The following is a 16,759-nucleotide window of genomic DNA, read 5'->3' on the forward strand; positions in this document are numbered from 1 at the left end:
AGGACATGGGCTCAAGCTCTGCCAGGGGAGGTTTAGGTTAGATGTTAGGAAGAAATTCTTTACAGAGAGGGTAATCAAGCATTGGAACAGCCTACCCAGAGAGGTGGTGGATTCACCATCCCTGGAGGTTTTTAAAAAGAGATTGGATGTGGCCCTTAGTGCCATGCTATAGTAATTGGAGTTGGATCAGGGGTTGGACTTGATGATCTTGGAGGTCTTTTTCTATGATTCTATGATTCTATGATGTGTTCAGTTTGGGTCTTTTTCTCAATTCTTTCCCTATCTTTAGGCAGGGAATTAAGAACATGGGCCATGAAGCCAAGAGAGCTGTCTCTACTCTTAAAAATGTGCGGAACTTTATTTGATTTGGGCCCTCCATCTCAATTTATTCCCTTCTTTGCTTGTAGTTTCGGGGACATTGACTTCCAGCTGTGGTCCATTATTATTTATCAGGTTTGTGTTTATTGTGAACTCTGAAAACCTGAAATATGAGATATCTTTACTTAGAAGAAAATTGATTTCAAACCTAACTTGCTAAGCATCAGGTAGATTTAAAGATGGGCATGATAACCTGGTACTACACCTATAAATGTGAAGCAGTTTAAGTTACATGCATTTTCTTAATATTCTGAATATGGTTGAAGTGATATTTTGGATAGTGGCAACTGTCTGCTTATTACAGGGTTTCATCCTGCACATTGGTTGTGTATGTGCAAACCTGTTGCACATTTCCAAACAGGCTTCCAACTGTTAAAACCATGTGACACTTTACATGAAAATCACCTATTTTCAGCCTTAAATATATTCAGTAGACTTCACAGGTTATGGGAACTTCATGGGAACTTCCCATGGGAACTTCTCTTAGTGGCAGCAGAGAGAAGCAATTGAAACTTAATGGACAGAGAATTGTATCTGTATAAAAGCAAAGACATTAATCCAGAGACTCATCAGAGATCTCTGACTCACAACAGCAAACATACAAAACTCTTTGAATTCCCAACACTTGTGGGTTGGGGACTTCTGACATAGAGGATCTTTACCTCATACAGACCTTGATGAATTTATCTTCCAGGAGCTTGTCCAGATTGCTGCTGATTAATGCTAGCTCCCATCATCCCAGGGCAAGAGTTTCCAATTTCTCTACCTGTTCTGGAAAAAAATGTTTCTTTACTTATTTTGATACCAGGCAGCTTCATTGGATGTCCCCTTTTTCTTGAACTTTAGGACTTAGACAGTGACAATTTGATGCCTTACAGAGGGAGAAACTATACATCACTTCAATTTTTTTAATTTGTCCTGTCTTTTCAATTTTTTGCTCACTTTTCCAGAGCTAGCCAAACTTCTGAAGGCAATATGGCAGATGAGAAGAAACAAAAGTGTATTAAATGACTTCTTTGTGTCAGTGTAATTTGTTTATGATTATAAGAACCACTTGGGTTTCTCTACAGAAGCAGAGAACTACCAGGTGTTGCTGGCTGGGAAGGGAGTGGAAGCAAGAGAGGCAGGGAGCATATCCTGGGTAATAGAAACTGAGATAACAAAGTGTGAAATACATTTACAGGGAGGAGAAGGGATGCAGAGCAGATGATTGTTGGTGAGGCCTCCAGATTGCCAGCTTGGACAGATAGGGAATTAGAGTTCCTCTGTCAGAACCAACTGCTTTTAAAAATACATATTCCTTCCTATGACTCAAGAAGATCTTGAAAGAATACATCTCTTGTGAAATGAAGGCTTGGTGCATCATCATGTGTCAAATAGCAAATGGTACCTCTTACATGACTTCTAGAAAACTAAGATATTTAAGCTTGCCTTGAAAATGATCTCTTGATGCTCTTAATGTTTCCACTGCTTGTCTAGATACTGCTTTAGTTTATAATGCATTCAGGTCAGGCTGTTTTACTTTATGGATATTCATTATTCCTCAAGCACTGCTAGCAAATATAAGCAAGCACTATACATTTTTATTTCTGGTCTACCAAGGGAACTGTCTGGTTGGATTAGAATGTAATTAGAATGTATGGCTCAATTCAAAATCCAAATCAAAAAATTAAATTGGTTGAGTTCAGGAAGAAATTATGGAAATGCATCAGCAATTGTTCTTCAGAAGAACTGACTGGTATTATTTTAATCTTAAAACTGATTTCACCTTTTAAAAAAATCAGCAAATAACACTGTCTGCAGGGATCCAATTCTTACATGTGAACAGACTTAAGAAACTCACAGGGGTAATAAACAGAAGGAGTTAGGTGCTAGACAGAAGTACCATTTACAGTATTCTGATTACAATTCCTATTTCTCTAGCATTTTCCGTAACTATAGAGTAACAGCCAGCATTGTGATATTTTGCCTCTGATATGGTTTTCGTAATTCTTCCAAAGCCTCGTGGACCTCTGAATGACAGAAACAATAAGGGCTTTGTTTGTGCACTGCATGATGTGGTTGGGAATGCACTGCATTCTGTGAAAAAAAGATTTTTTGTTTTCTCACAGGACAGTTGTAATTGATGCCATTTAATTAACACTTTCAAAATAATGTGCTCCTGTACATGTGCAGACACAGGCTACCTGCCTGTTCCTGTATCTTTTGAATGTCATGCTGAGAGGAGCAGAGATATAGCAGGCAGTATACACTAGATATACTGGGCAGTCCTGGCAACTCGTGGTCCACAACAGCATTTATACTGTATAATACTTTCCAGAAGCACATTGTAGTTCTAACAATGTCTTTTTCATCTGGATCATAGATATAAATGAATGTGAAAGCAGTCCATGTGTCAATGGTGCCTGCAGGAACAATCTTGGTTCTTTCCATTGTGAATGCTCATCTGGCAGCAAGCTGGACTCTACAGGACTGATTTGTATTGGTGGGTATTTCCGGCTGTTATTTTCACTTTTTCTTGAAAAACATTGTTCATATTGATTAATTTAGCAAGAAAATAATGTATTTGGGTGATTTCCCTGTGATAACAGACAGTATGTCTGGCTCTGTAGGTAGCACCAAACAAACACGTAGTAATTTGTTTGCTTCCACGGGAGCAGGAACAAACTGAGAGAAACATGATTCATGAGAATGTCCAAACTATGGTGAGAGGGGTGAAATGTAGATGTCAGTTGGTGGGAGATTACAAAATTACACTGATGGAAGGTTTTGTTTTAAAAGAGAGCCTGCCCTCTGACTGCTGTTATTGTGGACATCATGTCAGCCCTTTTTGCTGTGGCAATTCCATATTGTTTTCCATTCTCCTGCAGATAGCCTGAAGGGGACTTGTTGGCTTAATATCCAGGATAATCGCTGTGAAGTCAACATCAATGGTGCTACATTGAAATCTGAGTGCTGTGCTACCTTAGGAGCAGCTTGGGGCAGCCCATGCGAACGGTGTGAATTAGGTATGCTCTCATATTGTCCATCTTTTGGGAAAGGAGAATAAGTATCACTAGATAGATTCTCATCATTCTTTATATACAGAAAACACAGAAAAAACCTGTGAAAGGAAGTTGTCTTATTTAGCATTACTTGTGGTCTCCCTCATCAGATATAATTCTAATAGTTTTGAAGTTACCAGAAATAACGTGAATAAATCTATCAATGTATGTCTCCACAGGGTCTGTGTGTTGTGTGGAGTAGGGAGGCAAGCACTACAGCAGTAAAGTGAAATATCTGGTAAAATTCTGGAGGCCTTTTTGTATCGCAGGCTGTTAACCCTTTTTCCATCTCTTTTCAAACATGTGGTTTAAGTACAATTACTGGTTACAGGATAGTGCTACTATTAGCTTACAGGACTAGGTCTAGAAGTAGGAAGCAGGAATGCTAACTGTGCTCTAGTTTGTGATAAAAATACTGAGCCACATTCTTCCCATAAGTTTTGAATAATGCCACTTGCAGCTGAACTAGTGTCAAGACGTTTTATCCTCTCATTTTTAATTGGAGCAGTAACTGTGGACACGTGTCCCACCTAACAGTGCAAACAGCATCCAAGAGAGCTCTTAACTGTGCAGTGTTGCAGAGATACTACTTTGGACTCCAGGAATCAGCATGGTCAGGTTAGATTGGTAAAATTGATCAAAACCTTGTCAATCTAGACAGCTCATTACCTCAGACTGGGTACATTTGACCATTTCATTTTCTATTCCATAGTTAGTTAAATTTCAGTAAGCTTTTTGTATCATCATGATGCTACATTTTATATACATAACCTAAAATTATGGCATTGTTCAGATCCTTTATTAAGCTTCCGTGAAAAAAAAAAAAAAAAAAGTCAGTAGTAATAACTGACATCACCAAAGCTTTAAATCTTCAGGCAGCTTTACAGGAATTTTGCCTTTTAGCTACATCTGAGTGCAGAGATTGATATGATTAGATGCTGATCATTCTGGTCTCCATTAAGGACATTAATGACAAAGTAACTGTCTAAGATTTGATTTTCTCAGCTGTTCACTTACTTTAAGTTACATGTATGAGTCAGTCCTTTTCTTGAGGTTAGAGCACTCACTCGCTTACACAGTCAAATTCTTAGGGAATTCTGAAAATAATTTTTTTTTTCTTTAATTTTCTGGTCCTACATTTCTGTCATTCTAAAGCAGTGATACATCTTTCTGTCTTGATTCCAGACCCAGCTTGCTCAAGAGGATTTGCCAGAGTGAAGGGTGTTAACTGTGAAGGTGAAGTTTTTTGCTTCTTACTCAAGATGTCACTTTTTTTCCCCTTGAGAATGAGATAAGAGGGGATATTATGTTGTTAGTTTTGTCGGACATAATCATCTTGACCTTAGATGAATGCCTTTGTAAATAATTACTAACTGTTGGTAAGTGTTACACTGTTGAAGAATATGATGCAAAGACAGTGGAACTGCTCCTTCAAAATACCTTTAATCTGCTTAGTCCATTTAATCCGTCTTGTTTTAGAGAATGGGGCATCTCAGTGTCCTATGACTTGAAAATCTTTCAAGAGACCCTTCAAACTGAGCCAGGTGTTTATTCAGACCAGTGCTCAGACCCTAATGCAGCATAGATGAGAGCCTCTTGCTCTCTTTCATGTCACTTAAATTCTCAATAAAGCTGTAGCTGTCTCCTTCCAGTTAGCACATAACTCAGCTCTTTGTGTCCCCCACAGATGTAAACGAGTGTGACGTTTTCCCTGGGGTTTGTCCTAACGGGCGATGCATTAACAGCAGAGGATCCTTTCATTGTGAGTGCCCTGAGGGACTGACACTGGATGGGACAGGGCGAGTGTGTTTAGGTAAGAGCGCACTCAACTCTCCCACCTTTCTAGCTGAGTCCAGCAGTTCTCCAAAATTACTCTCAAAGGGGCGTGAAAGGAAGTTTGTTTCTGAATTATTCCTAAAGCAGTTTGTTAACTGTACATTTTAGTTCATGCCTGCTTAGCTATCAAATATCTGTGCCAGATTAGAGAAGAGTTGTTAATTCCTTCGAGGAATGTGAATGTTTGTGTTGAGGCTTGTTTTGCCCACAGTGCAGGCAGTAGGTTTTGCTAAAGTGCTGTCCCTGCTGATTCCTATCCACAAGCAGCAATGTCTGATTCCCTGAGTGACAGAGGATGAGTACAAATATGCTGGTGCAAATTTGTCTTTTTTTTCAGTGCACAGACCAGTATGTGGTTCTTCTCCTAACATTTGGGTGCACAGACACAGATTTTGCCTGCACACGTGGTTGGTCTATTTTTTGATTGCCCTGCTCTGGTGCAAATGAGACCCTTGCATGTAAACATAATTAACTTTTCTGGAAATCCAGTTGTTTTCTTCTGCTAACTGGTGTTAAAGTAAGCCTAACAACAGTCAGCAATGTTGTTTGGGTTTTTTTTTAATCTGTATTCTCTGCGTTATTAATAATATAAATCTTATGAGAATTTTTTTTTACTACAAATACCATGAAAAAGTCATTTGGTCAATGAGAATACCTGATACAATAAGGAAATACATGTGTCTGTTCTGTCAAATACACATACAAACCTAAAAAGCACAGCCATGTCAAAGTACTGGTATACCTTGATAATGGGAGACAACAAAAGAAATTCTTCTGCTTTTATGTGGTACAAGAAAGGTCCAGAAATTTAAATATAGTGCCGTATTAATAGTGTTAAACGGTTGAAGAAGTGTGGTGTTGAGTGTTGAGCAGAAATTTGTTGCACACAAACTGAGTCTCATTCATCAGAAATAGATGCTTCTGAAAAAAAAGCAAGAAAAATTTAGCAAGGAGTTAAATACCTGTTTGCTGTTGGAAATTATCAGATATTCGAATGGAGCAGTGCTACCTGAGGTGGGATGAAGATGACTGTGTCCAGCCTGTGCCTGGCAGGTTCCGTATGGACGCCTGTTGCTGTGCTGTGGGGGCTGCCTGGGGCTCCGACTGTGAGCAGTGCCCCAAGCCTGGCACAAAGGAATTCGAAACTCTGTGCCCCAGAGGGCCTGGCTTTTCCAACCGGGGAGATGTTCTAAATGGCAGGCCATTTTATAAAGGTAAGAGTTCATCCTTGGATCTGAAAATTAATTAATACATCTGAGAGAGCATTTCATGATTTAAGTCAGGTTTTTATGTGCTTGAGGGACGTTATGAGGCTGTTTTGCCTGGAAGAGCTGACTTTACAGGTGGGGAAATTCTTTGCTTGCATGGTGCTCAAGTGTATTACAGGAGCCTGAGAGGAAAAGGTGCAAAGTTTGAAGTTCATAAAGAGAAAAAGGAAATCACTGTGTGACAGGAGTGAAGGGAGAGGAGCTCTGAATGGTGAGAATAACAGAAAATGTGCACCTTTTTTAAGGTAGTGCTTTGCAAAGAGTAAGCTGAAAGTCAGATGAAGCTCTGCAAATTCAGTAATTTCAGATGCAAACATAAAATATTACTAAAATTTGATCAGGGTTCTTTGAAAAAATACTGAAGAAGGATGGGTTCTTCCTTTGGTTTGAAGAATTAGTAAGTGAATAAAAGGAGAGAGCATCTGTTGCACTGTGATTATGAGGGCAATAATAACAAGGAGCGATAAAGGAGTAAATGAAGGTGTTTTGTCCATTTTTTGCTACCTTCACCTCCTGTAGAGCAACAACAAAATGAAAGAGGCCAGTAAATGTTAAGAAAAAAGTGTTAAGAAACCAGACCTGAAGTACTTTAGGTGACTAAATTCTGAACAGAAAAACTGTAGATTTCTGTGTGCAGAAGCTGAGGATATCTAGGCATGTTTTAGTATTTTATTTTTTTTAAAAGGATGTATTCTGAAGCATTTGTCTTGAGAAAATGTCAAACATTGCCCTTGATAGTCTTAAAAAATAAAATCACCGGTTTCAAAACTGAGCTCCAGATGCAATCTCAATGTAAAAACAAAATCCAGTCAACCAGATAATAGATACAGGAAAATGTATAGGAGGAGGCTATCCCTCTGCTCTGCTGTAACCCAAACCCTGCCTTTTATGTTCAAAACAATTAGTAAGAAGGAACAGGAAATTCCCACTCTTTACACATATGTATATGTGTGCTTAAGAATGCTCTTTTCTTTGTTTTTGTTCACAGATATCAATGAATGTAAAGTATTCCCTGGTATGTGCGTGAATGGCAAATGTAGAAATACAATTGGAAGTTTCAAATGTAGATGTAACAGTGGATTTACTTTAGATATGGAGGAAAGAAACTGTACAGGTAAGTCAGTCTTGAATTTTCCTCAGTTTTCCCTAGAATCACATCATAGTCCTGGCTGAAAGGGCCCTCAAAAGATCATCTCCCTCAACCTTTTGCGGGGAAAGGGAGCCCAGCTGAGATTCTACAGCACCTGTCCATCTTGTAAATAACCAGTGGTAGGGACTCCACCACATCCCTGGAGCATTTTAAAGGAACTTGCTCTTATAGCGTAGGTTTGTGATCTGGAAACTTAATGTCATTCATTTCCTTCAGTTTCTAAGAGCTTAATCTTTGTACCAAATGGCCAATTCTCAAGTTTTCCTTACAGAAATTGATTATGTATGTAAGATGCTCCGGTCGTGCTCTATCAGCACAACCTGAAAAATCAATAAGATTCAACAGCAGAGCCAAGTGTAATGTTTTAACATGGAGATTAGCTTAATTTACATTCCTTACTCCCTGGTCATTTTATTACCAAAGGAACTTAGAGACTCCATTGCAAGTTAATTTTCATACTGATTTGATAGTCAAGGACACACAAAGAAACCTCTGGAGTTCTGACACCAGTGCGTTGTTAACTCAAGATACATGCATTTTATTTAAAAGTTTAATACTTTGTTCTTTACTGCCTGGAAAAACTGAAGCTTGATAGTTTTGTGGTTATGAGAACTTGGATGCCTGCACTATGGGTGGCTCTGTGCTGAAAATGGAAGAGGTTTTGTTATACGATACAGTCATCTGTGACTGTGTCTGAGTGTTACGAATTGTGGATGGTAAAGCATGTTAACTGAGGTTGATCTGGATGTTAATGCTTCCCTAACTGATTTCCTTGTTTTTATGGTGATTGCACTGATGAAAAATGCACTTACCAAACTTTATTTATAAATGAATAAGTATAGGTCAAACTACTTCTCCCTGCAAAAGCTTTTTATTTTTTGGTTCTGCTTTCCATTTGTGGCGATGAAAATATTCCACTGAGAAACAGGTGGTCTTAAATAGATGACTTTTTTGTTTGCTTGTTTTAAATTTGCAACAAAATGTTTTATAAGGTTTGTTGAGGGCCAGATACTTGGTAACATCCCAGACCTGCCACGCGGGTCTGACACCTCCACACATCTGGGTGTGGGGACTGAACTATCATCATCCAGCAGAAATCTGGCCATGGGAAGTGACACAGAGGCAAAAGAGACTCTTGCATGTGGTGGAAAAAGAACTTGTCTAAATCTTTAGCAGTTTCTTTAGTTAAGCTAATACTTGCCTAGTTTTCCTCAGCCACTTACACAAATGAGTCTGCTGCTCAGCTCACCAGTTTACTGCAAACATCATGATGCTCCTCTGCTCCCTGGACTTCTTGGATGACAGAAGCCATCCCATGATTTACCCTGAACTAACACCTTAATTTTTTCAAATATTCTTTTTTTTTTTTTTATGTAAAGACTTAATGATTTCCTAATATGTAAATATTGATGACATGATAGTGAATTAAGCTGAGTGTAGAGGGTATAGCAGAGAACAGGAAACAAACCCTAGTTCACCTCAAAAATACTGGATGGGCAGTAGAGTAAGAAAGAGAGAAGTTTGGAACAAGGTGAGAAGATAGAAAATAACAGATTATCCAGTTCTTCTTTCCAGTCTTCTCCTTCGACACTGACCTATTTCACTGGATCATATCCACAATACATATTCCTCTTTAGACTTTTACCTCTCTACCAGTGTGCTTTAAGAAAAAAGCTTTTCCTTCTTTTCTAGCTCTCCTACTTCCCTGGTATAGTTTTCCACAGTAAGTTTCATTCAAACTTAATAAAAAAGATAACCAGTGAACTGCAAACCTAGCTGTCAAAGGAGCTACTTAATTCCTAATGGAAAGGGTATAGGTCAACTTATAATGCTATTACTGGATAAATGTCTCCATAATAAGCAATTTAATATCAATGGCACTGTAGTAATGGAGTCAGTTGATACTTCTGTAACAATGACAACTCAGAGTTTCTTACATTTAGTTATTTCCTTAAAAATCTAATGTTAAATTACACTTAATGGAAGCCTACTTGTTACATAGTTTAATATGACCTGAGAGCTCTGAAGGCATTGTTTTATGAGTCTTTCACAAACTGTTTCATCTAATCAGATGTTTCTTTAAATAATAAATTAATTTAATTTTTCTCTGTTGATTTATATACTGTGTTTGATTTCTGTAAAGTTAATCTATCATGGTGAAGTGTTCACTTCTGTGAAGAGCAGGATAATCTTAAACTCAGTTTGATTTTTCTACCTCTCCATTGCTATAAAACAGACATTGACGAGTGCCACATCTCCCCAGACTTATGTGGAAGTGGTACTTGTGTCAACACTCCTGGAAGCTTTGAGTGTGAGTGCTTTGATGGTTATCAAAGTGGATTTATGATGATGAAGACCTGTATGGGTAAGTGTTGCCAGGATTTCCTGGAGTCTCCATTTACTGTACAAAGCCTGACTGTATTCTGTGCATTTCTAGTTCTGCCATGCTGAACACTTCATATGTATAATTATTGTGAGTTCATGAACAAATGAGTCAGATATGCAGGTTATACAAGAGATAACTGAATTAAGTGTATAGCCTTACTTGCTCTTTTTGCTAATTACTTCTACACATCTCTGTATAGGTATTTTAGGATGGAAGCAACTATTCATATAAGTAGTTTAAAACTGGCTAATGAGATATCCAAATATCTGGTGAAGTTAGGAATAGAAGACTGGAGTTCCAAAAGTAGTGTCATACACTTTTTCATTTATTTTTCTATGACTCAAGAAATTCTGAGAGCTTTTCATGAAAGAATCACATCTCTTTAATCTGTTCTAAATTGTAAGAAGAGACACCAAAATTGAAAGCGTCTTAAAAAAACTTGAGTTAGTACTGTGAAACTCTTCATTTAGGTACACAATACAAATAAAGTCTGAGATTTCCTTCTTGATGAGGCTGAATGAGTCTTCTTCTTTGTCCTTCATGGAGATTGGATTGACATTTCCTCTCCTCCCACCCTGAAGATCCTTGCCTAGTTTCCATGACCTTCAAGGGTGGTCAGGACTGGCTTCAAAATTACATTGGCCAAGTTGGATTTCAGTATTTACAGTTCTTTTGCATGTCCTGCTGCTTTTAACTCCTCACATTCCTTGTCAGGGTCAAGGGAATTGACCTCTTCTGATGGCTTTGGCTTTCCTAACCCCATCCCTTCACACTCAGACAGTTCCTCTGTATTTCTCCTGCATCTCATGTTCTTGTTTTTGCCTATTTTGTGCTTTCCTTTTATGTTTGAGTTTTGTTTGGTTGCAGTTTTTTAAAAGTCATTATATTAATAGTGTTCCAAAGGGCAGCCATCCAAGCAGTTGCTGTCTTTGCTTGTGTCTTGAGTCTCATAGAATCCTTAATTTTGAATTATGAATTTCTGGTTTTCCTGAGAGGGAGGAATACCCATTTTTAGAGTTAATAATGATTTATGCTTTTTTGGTTTTCCCTGTTAACGCATTATGAGAAAGGGAGCAACACCACTTCAATGAAACAATCCTTTTATTTTGTCACTTACAGGCACTGAGAATTGAATTTCTCTTCGTTGCTCCTTAGTAATAATTTTGTATTTGTACATCGTGATTTCTTGGCAGATATAGATGAATGTGAACTCAACCCTCTGCTGTGTAGAGGTGGCACATGTGTAAACACTGAAGGGAGTTTTCAGTGTGACTGTCCCATGGGGCATGAGCTGTCACCATCACAGGAGGAGTGCTTAGGTGAGTTTCAGCTGGGGAAAGTAGTTTCAAGCTCCAACAGTGGTCATTGCTGCTATGAAAACATCTAGTCTCTGCCAAGGATGGGGTTTCAGGAAACTCTTACACAAATTAATGCTCCTCCTTTTTATGAGCATCTTCAGATGAAAACCTTAGAGACTGTGAAGCCTTCAGTGCCTTCAGCGACTTAATGCTGTTGACCTCAAAGAGTGTTTTACAAAGCCTCATAGGGATTATTTAGCAACTCAGAGGACTGTACCACTCGTGAGAGCAGCTTCAGGTTAAGACACATAAAAACACAAAGTGAGCTTCATTCCTACAGTCACGAAAAGGTATTGTTCTGTATTTAAATGCAGCTCTCTTTCTTTGCACTTAATTCACCAAAATAATGAAAGAAAATCAAAATAATAATAAAAAAAAGGCATATCACCTCTTTGATTTTTGTGCTTGATGGAAAATAGCAGACTCTGCAATTAATGCCTACAGCAGACTCTGTAATTTATGCTCATAGACCAGAATCAGAGAAGAGAAACCTTTGAACACTGGCTCAAACATGCCATTCAGAACTCCATTCCTTGAAGTGGAACAAAGATAGAACTTTGAAAAAACCTGGAAACCCCCAGTGTACAATATTACCTCACACTCCCCCTGTCAGAGTCTGTATTCTGAATTGAAACTGATCTGAATGATTCCTTTCCAGATGTGAATGAATGCTCATTAAGTGATGGTCTCTGCAGAAATGGCAAGTGTTTGAACATGGTTGGGACATACCAGTGTTCCTGTAACTCTGGCTACCAGCCCACTCCTGACAGACATGGCTGCACAGGCAAGTCTGGGGCACCTTCACATAGAAGACTGTGCTTCGGCATGTATTGTTCGATCTGTATTTTTATTTCATCTCAATACCTTCTTTTTCATACATTTTCTCCTTATTGTATACATCTCTTAAATCCTTCACCATAATAGTACTGAATTATATAGTTGCCATCACATCCTCTTTTGAAGAACAGAAGTGCTGAGAGTCTTTTAGATTTGCTGGTTATGTGCTACATTTCAAGCTTTAAGGAAACCTAAGTTGCTCAGAGCTTTTCTTTCTCTCCTTTCCACGTGTTGTGTTTTGCACTTTCTTTTTTTTTACATTCCTAGCAATACATGTGAACAAAAGCAACAGTTGAATTAGCCACTTGCTCTCACAGATGAAAGTGCAGTTAAAAGACAGAAAAATGAACCAAATATAAATCAGAGAAAGGATAGTGAGAGTAAAAGTTTAGATTAAAATCACTGATAAACTATTTCATATACCAATTAAAATATCAAGAGAAGGTGATTTTTCCTTATAAAAGTAGACTTACTGCTACTCTTGTTGCTCCCCCAGATATTGATGAATGTATGATAATGAATGGAGGCTGTGACACCCACTGCACTAACTCAGAAGGCAGCTATGAGTGCAGCTGCAGCGATGGCTACGCTCTAATGCCTGACATCAGGACATGTGCAGGTAAGTTTTAGGTTCCAGCATCCTGTCTTTCAGCCAGTATCAAGGTGATATTCTACCCACCTGTGCCAGAGTGACAGAATTATCTTCTTTTTTCCCCCCAGATATTGATGAATGTGAAAGCAATCCAGATATCTGTGATGGTGGACAATGTACTAATATTCCAGGGGAATATCGCTGTCTGTGTTACGATGGATTTATGACTTCTCTAGACATGAAAACTTGTGTTGGTAAGTAGCTGTATGCACCAAATTTAATGCAAGTCTAAAAGTTCTTCAGCTTATATTTGAAGATGTTCTGCTGAATCCTTGGAAGTGGGCATTGAAACTGTGTATATTATAAGAAAAAAAATCTCTGTATCTTTCTTACCTATTGCTGTAGATGCCAGGAAGGGTAGAAAAAAACTGTAAAGTCCTTAAAGATGAATCAAATCATACAGTTCCAAAAACATGGCAGTAGTTGTATTATAATGTTATGATTCCTTTAGAAAGTCTCTGTTGAGAAGGGAGTACTGAGTGCCCCAGAAGGGCAATCAGTTTAATTCATTAATTCTTCTTTGGAGGAAAATTATTATGATCAACACATGTTTAAAGATAATGCTTTTGAGTGATTCTTGAATTTTACTTCATAGTCTTTTCATTAACATTCTAAACAAATTTGAAAACACTTTGGTATTTGGACTGCACATTTATCCTTAGTAGTTTTTAGGGAATTTAAGGAATACAGAGTAGAATAGCTGAAATATATTATGATTAAGATAAATAAATGCCACATGTAGTAGAAGTGCTACTGATGTTTTCACCTGAATTAGAAGTATTCCTAAAAGACAAAGTGTGCTGCTAAATTACAGTAATGTTCAAATAATAATTAATTTATGTGCACTTACAGATGTAAATGAATGTGATTTGAATTCCAACATCTGTATGTTTGGGGAGTGTGAAAACACTAAAGGTTCCTTAATTTGCCACTGTCAAGTCGGATACTCAGTCAAGAAAGGGAGCACAGGATGCACAGGTAAAGCAGATTTCCTGTGTATGTGTCATGGTGTTGCACCTATCTTGGTTGGCTTTCAGATAAAATAAATGCCCAAGTGTTCACACACAAGTGAGAGGTTGATGTCTGTATATAATTGTGCATCTAAGTGTTTAAATCCAGTAGCATTTATCTAGAGTTTTAAATGGAGCATTCCTCGACCAGTGTCAGCACAAGAGACCCCTCACAATTTTACTTTAAAGGCAAAGCTTTTGTGAGAGATTGTGTGAGCATATGTTACAAAACATAGCTTGCGTAGGCACAGCTGCATCTATGTTAGAAGTGTTTTATCAGTACTTATCTGTCACATGTACTTTATGTATGTCAACTCAAGCTCCACGAAATGACCATGTTAAGTCTAAAAAGAGGACAAAAGGGAAAAATAAAGTAAACGAAAAGGTAAAAAAAAAAAAGTGATGTGAAAGGGAAAGTGTATGCCAACCTTCAACCCATACCAACAAATTTTAAAGAATGGTAGTCACTCATAGTCACTCCACAAGTTCCTGTGGTAGTTAAGAAGTACCTTATCTTTTGCAAGCTTGGTTCACTGTGTTACAAGAGCCAGGTTTACCCAAAATCAGCCTTGTGGGAAAGTTGACAAATTCCACTTATAATTTGGTGCTTAAAAATTTGTTCAATAATTGTTAAAACCTTGGACTAATCATTTTTATACCTGAAACATACCTGCGCACCCAAAGGTCTCATCCCATTTTTTGGCATATAAAGATCAGCATATTTAATATTTCTGGAAAAGAGCTTTAATTTCAAACTGAAAAGCAGTTGCAGGAAAGCAAAGTAAATGTCATGTTTACTTACAGGGACAGAAATAAAAAACAGTTGTCACAATTATTTATTCATATTGAATACAAACTAACTGGCTTGAATTATTCTGTGCTCTTGAACATTTGTTTCTGAAAGGACTGTAAACCTGCACAGTGGAAATAAGCAACATTGTAAAAGGAACAGAATTTGTAATACTCTGATGCTCATGATGTAAATACTAAATACTATTTTGTGTTTGTAGATGTGAACGAGTGTGAAATTGGTGCTCACAACTGTGACATGCATGCTTCATGTGTAAATGTACCAGGAAGTTTTAAATGTAGTTGCAGAGAAGGATGGGTTGGAAATGGCATTAAATGTATTGGTAAGTACTCAGGGAATAAAGCTCTTCTCTATCTTTTATGTAGTGGGGTTTTTTTGTTTTGTTTTGTTTTGTCTTTCCCCTGAAAGCATCTAATCTGACTGTGTGATTACTCCATTGGAAACAAAGAATCATTCCTCTGTCTGCTGTATTCTGTGGATAGATGGGTATGAAAGATTCTTATGTTTCAGGGCATTGTTTTTCTGAGGAAAAAACCCTAATTGTGTCTCAGAAGCTTGATTTTGTAACTATGCATTTTACAAAGTTTACCTACAACTGCTAGAATATAGAAAACAATAAAAAACGAAAACAATCAAAAATGAAATGGACTGTGTTTTGTGATTTCCCCTCAGTAAGATGTTACTTCTGTCACTTAAAATTATTTTCTGGAAAAGTGCTGTAGTATATATAATTTGTAGGTTCTGATATAAAGCATATTGGAACTTGTGGGAACTTCAAGGAGCTTGATTCTACTTTTGCTGGACTGCAAGAGTTGCATATGTCTCCTTAGCTTCATATTTTGGTTTGTAAGGCTGTAATATTTCCTTGTTTTTCAGAACATTTTGATGTCTATGGAAGAGGAGTTTTATTTAAGAATTAGGCTTTATTGATGTACTATGTGAAAGGAAAAGTACCATATTATGAGATTTTAGTGTGGGACAGATTTTCTAAGCTTCTCAATTCTTATCTGAGAAAAGGGGAAGGTCCCCCTGTCTTTACTATTATCAATTAATTACAAATGTGTGAGGTTCTATTTTTTTTAATACATATTTTTATTTTAAAAGTCCCAAGTTAAGAGGGAAATGTTAAAGAGGTTTTCTGGCAGCATCCTCATAGATAGAACAGCTCCTGGGTATAGAGTGTTATTCCAGAAGACCTCTGGAGGACAGGTGGAAAGGGACTGTGATACGCCATAGCACTGGATAGTGTGACTCAGTCATGGACCTATTACACCATTCCCATCAAATGTGTCCTGAGGGAAAGCAAAGTCTCTTCTTTTTTCTCTCTTTTTTTTCTTTTTCTTCTATTTTTCTTTTTTCTTCTTTTTTTCCCCCATCCAAGTTAACATCCCAGTGGATTCTCATGGGGTCACACTGCTTTCACTTTCTTCAGTTCCTTGAGGAGACTTTCCAAGTATGTGGGAGACTTTTACCAAAGTCTTTTACCAAAGACTTTTTTCTTTGGTTTATTGTTTTGGGTTTTTTTAATAATTTTGATTCAAGTTGTCTAACAGGACATTAACATTTGTGTAACAAGTTAGATGAATTCTATGTCTTGTTGGAAACTATTTTTCCCAATCCTATGCATTTTAATTTAAAGGAAGAAATATTAAAAGTAAATTGCTATAGATTAACTGTGTATCATCTAGTGAGAACTTTCTGTGTTTATGGAGACAATAACCATGTTTGTAGTTGTGCTGGTTAGCTTGACAGTTAATTGTAAGCCAGTTAAATATAGTAATTGCTCTGTTGCTGCATCTTGATCCTGATGTGCAGATCTCGATGAATGTGCCAGTGGGACCCAGCAGTGCAGTGTAGATGCTGAGTGTGTGAACACTCCAGGCTCCTACCACTGTGCCTGTGCACAGGGATTCACTGGGGATGGATTTACTTGTTCTGGTAAGAAGTTGTGTGAAAGCTGACTTGTCACTGATTGTTCTTCTCTTCTGTGGAACTGCAGGACAGTAAATGTAAAAGTATCTTTTCAGAT

General features: G+C 37.6%; 1 protein-coding gene across 1 annotated transcript in view; it reads left to right on the forward strand.

Annotated features, from left to right (window-relative positions):
• Positions 1 to 16,759, forward strand: part of LOC114063871 (fibrillin-2) — a 124,242-nt gene that overhangs the window by 70,112 nt on the left and 37,371 nt on the right. Inside the window, exons 20-33 of the mRNA XM_027896442.1 lie at positions 2,744 to 2,863; positions 3,249 to 3,386; positions 4,608 to 4,658; positions 5,110 to 5,235; positions 6,245 to 6,472; positions 7,515 to 7,640; positions 9,913 to 10,041; positions 11,256 to 11,381; positions 12,079 to 12,204; positions 12,754 to 12,876; positions 12,978 to 13,103; positions 13,762 to 13,887; positions 14,930 to 15,052; positions 16,546 to 16,668. Of these exons, the coding sequence (XP_027752243.1) occupies positions 2,744 to 2,863; positions 3,249 to 3,386; positions 4,608 to 4,658; positions 5,110 to 5,235; positions 6,245 to 6,472; positions 7,515 to 7,640; positions 9,913 to 10,041; positions 11,256 to 11,381; positions 12,079 to 12,204; positions 12,754 to 12,876; positions 12,978 to 13,103; positions 13,762 to 13,887; positions 14,930 to 15,052; positions 16,546 to 16,668 (1,791 nt within the window). The remainder of the gene's footprint in view (positions 1 to 2,743; positions 2,864 to 3,248; positions 3,387 to 4,607; positions 4,659 to 5,109; positions 5,236 to 6,244; positions 6,473 to 7,514; positions 7,641 to 9,912; positions 10,042 to 11,255; positions 11,382 to 12,078; positions 12,205 to 12,753; positions 12,877 to 12,977; positions 13,104 to 13,761; positions 13,888 to 14,929; positions 15,053 to 16,545; positions 16,669 to 16,759) is intronic.

The sequence above is a fragment of the Empidonax traillii genome, unplaced genomic scaffold, assembly GCF_003031625.1.
Source record: "Empidonax traillii isolate 1590-97213 ecotype Southwest subspecies unplaced genomic scaffold, ASM303162v1 scaffold497:size1267575, whole genome shotgun sequence".
In the NCBI taxonomy this organism is placed as follows: domain Eukaryota; kingdom Metazoa; phylum Chordata; class Aves; order Passeriformes; family Tyrannidae; genus Empidonax; species Empidonax traillii.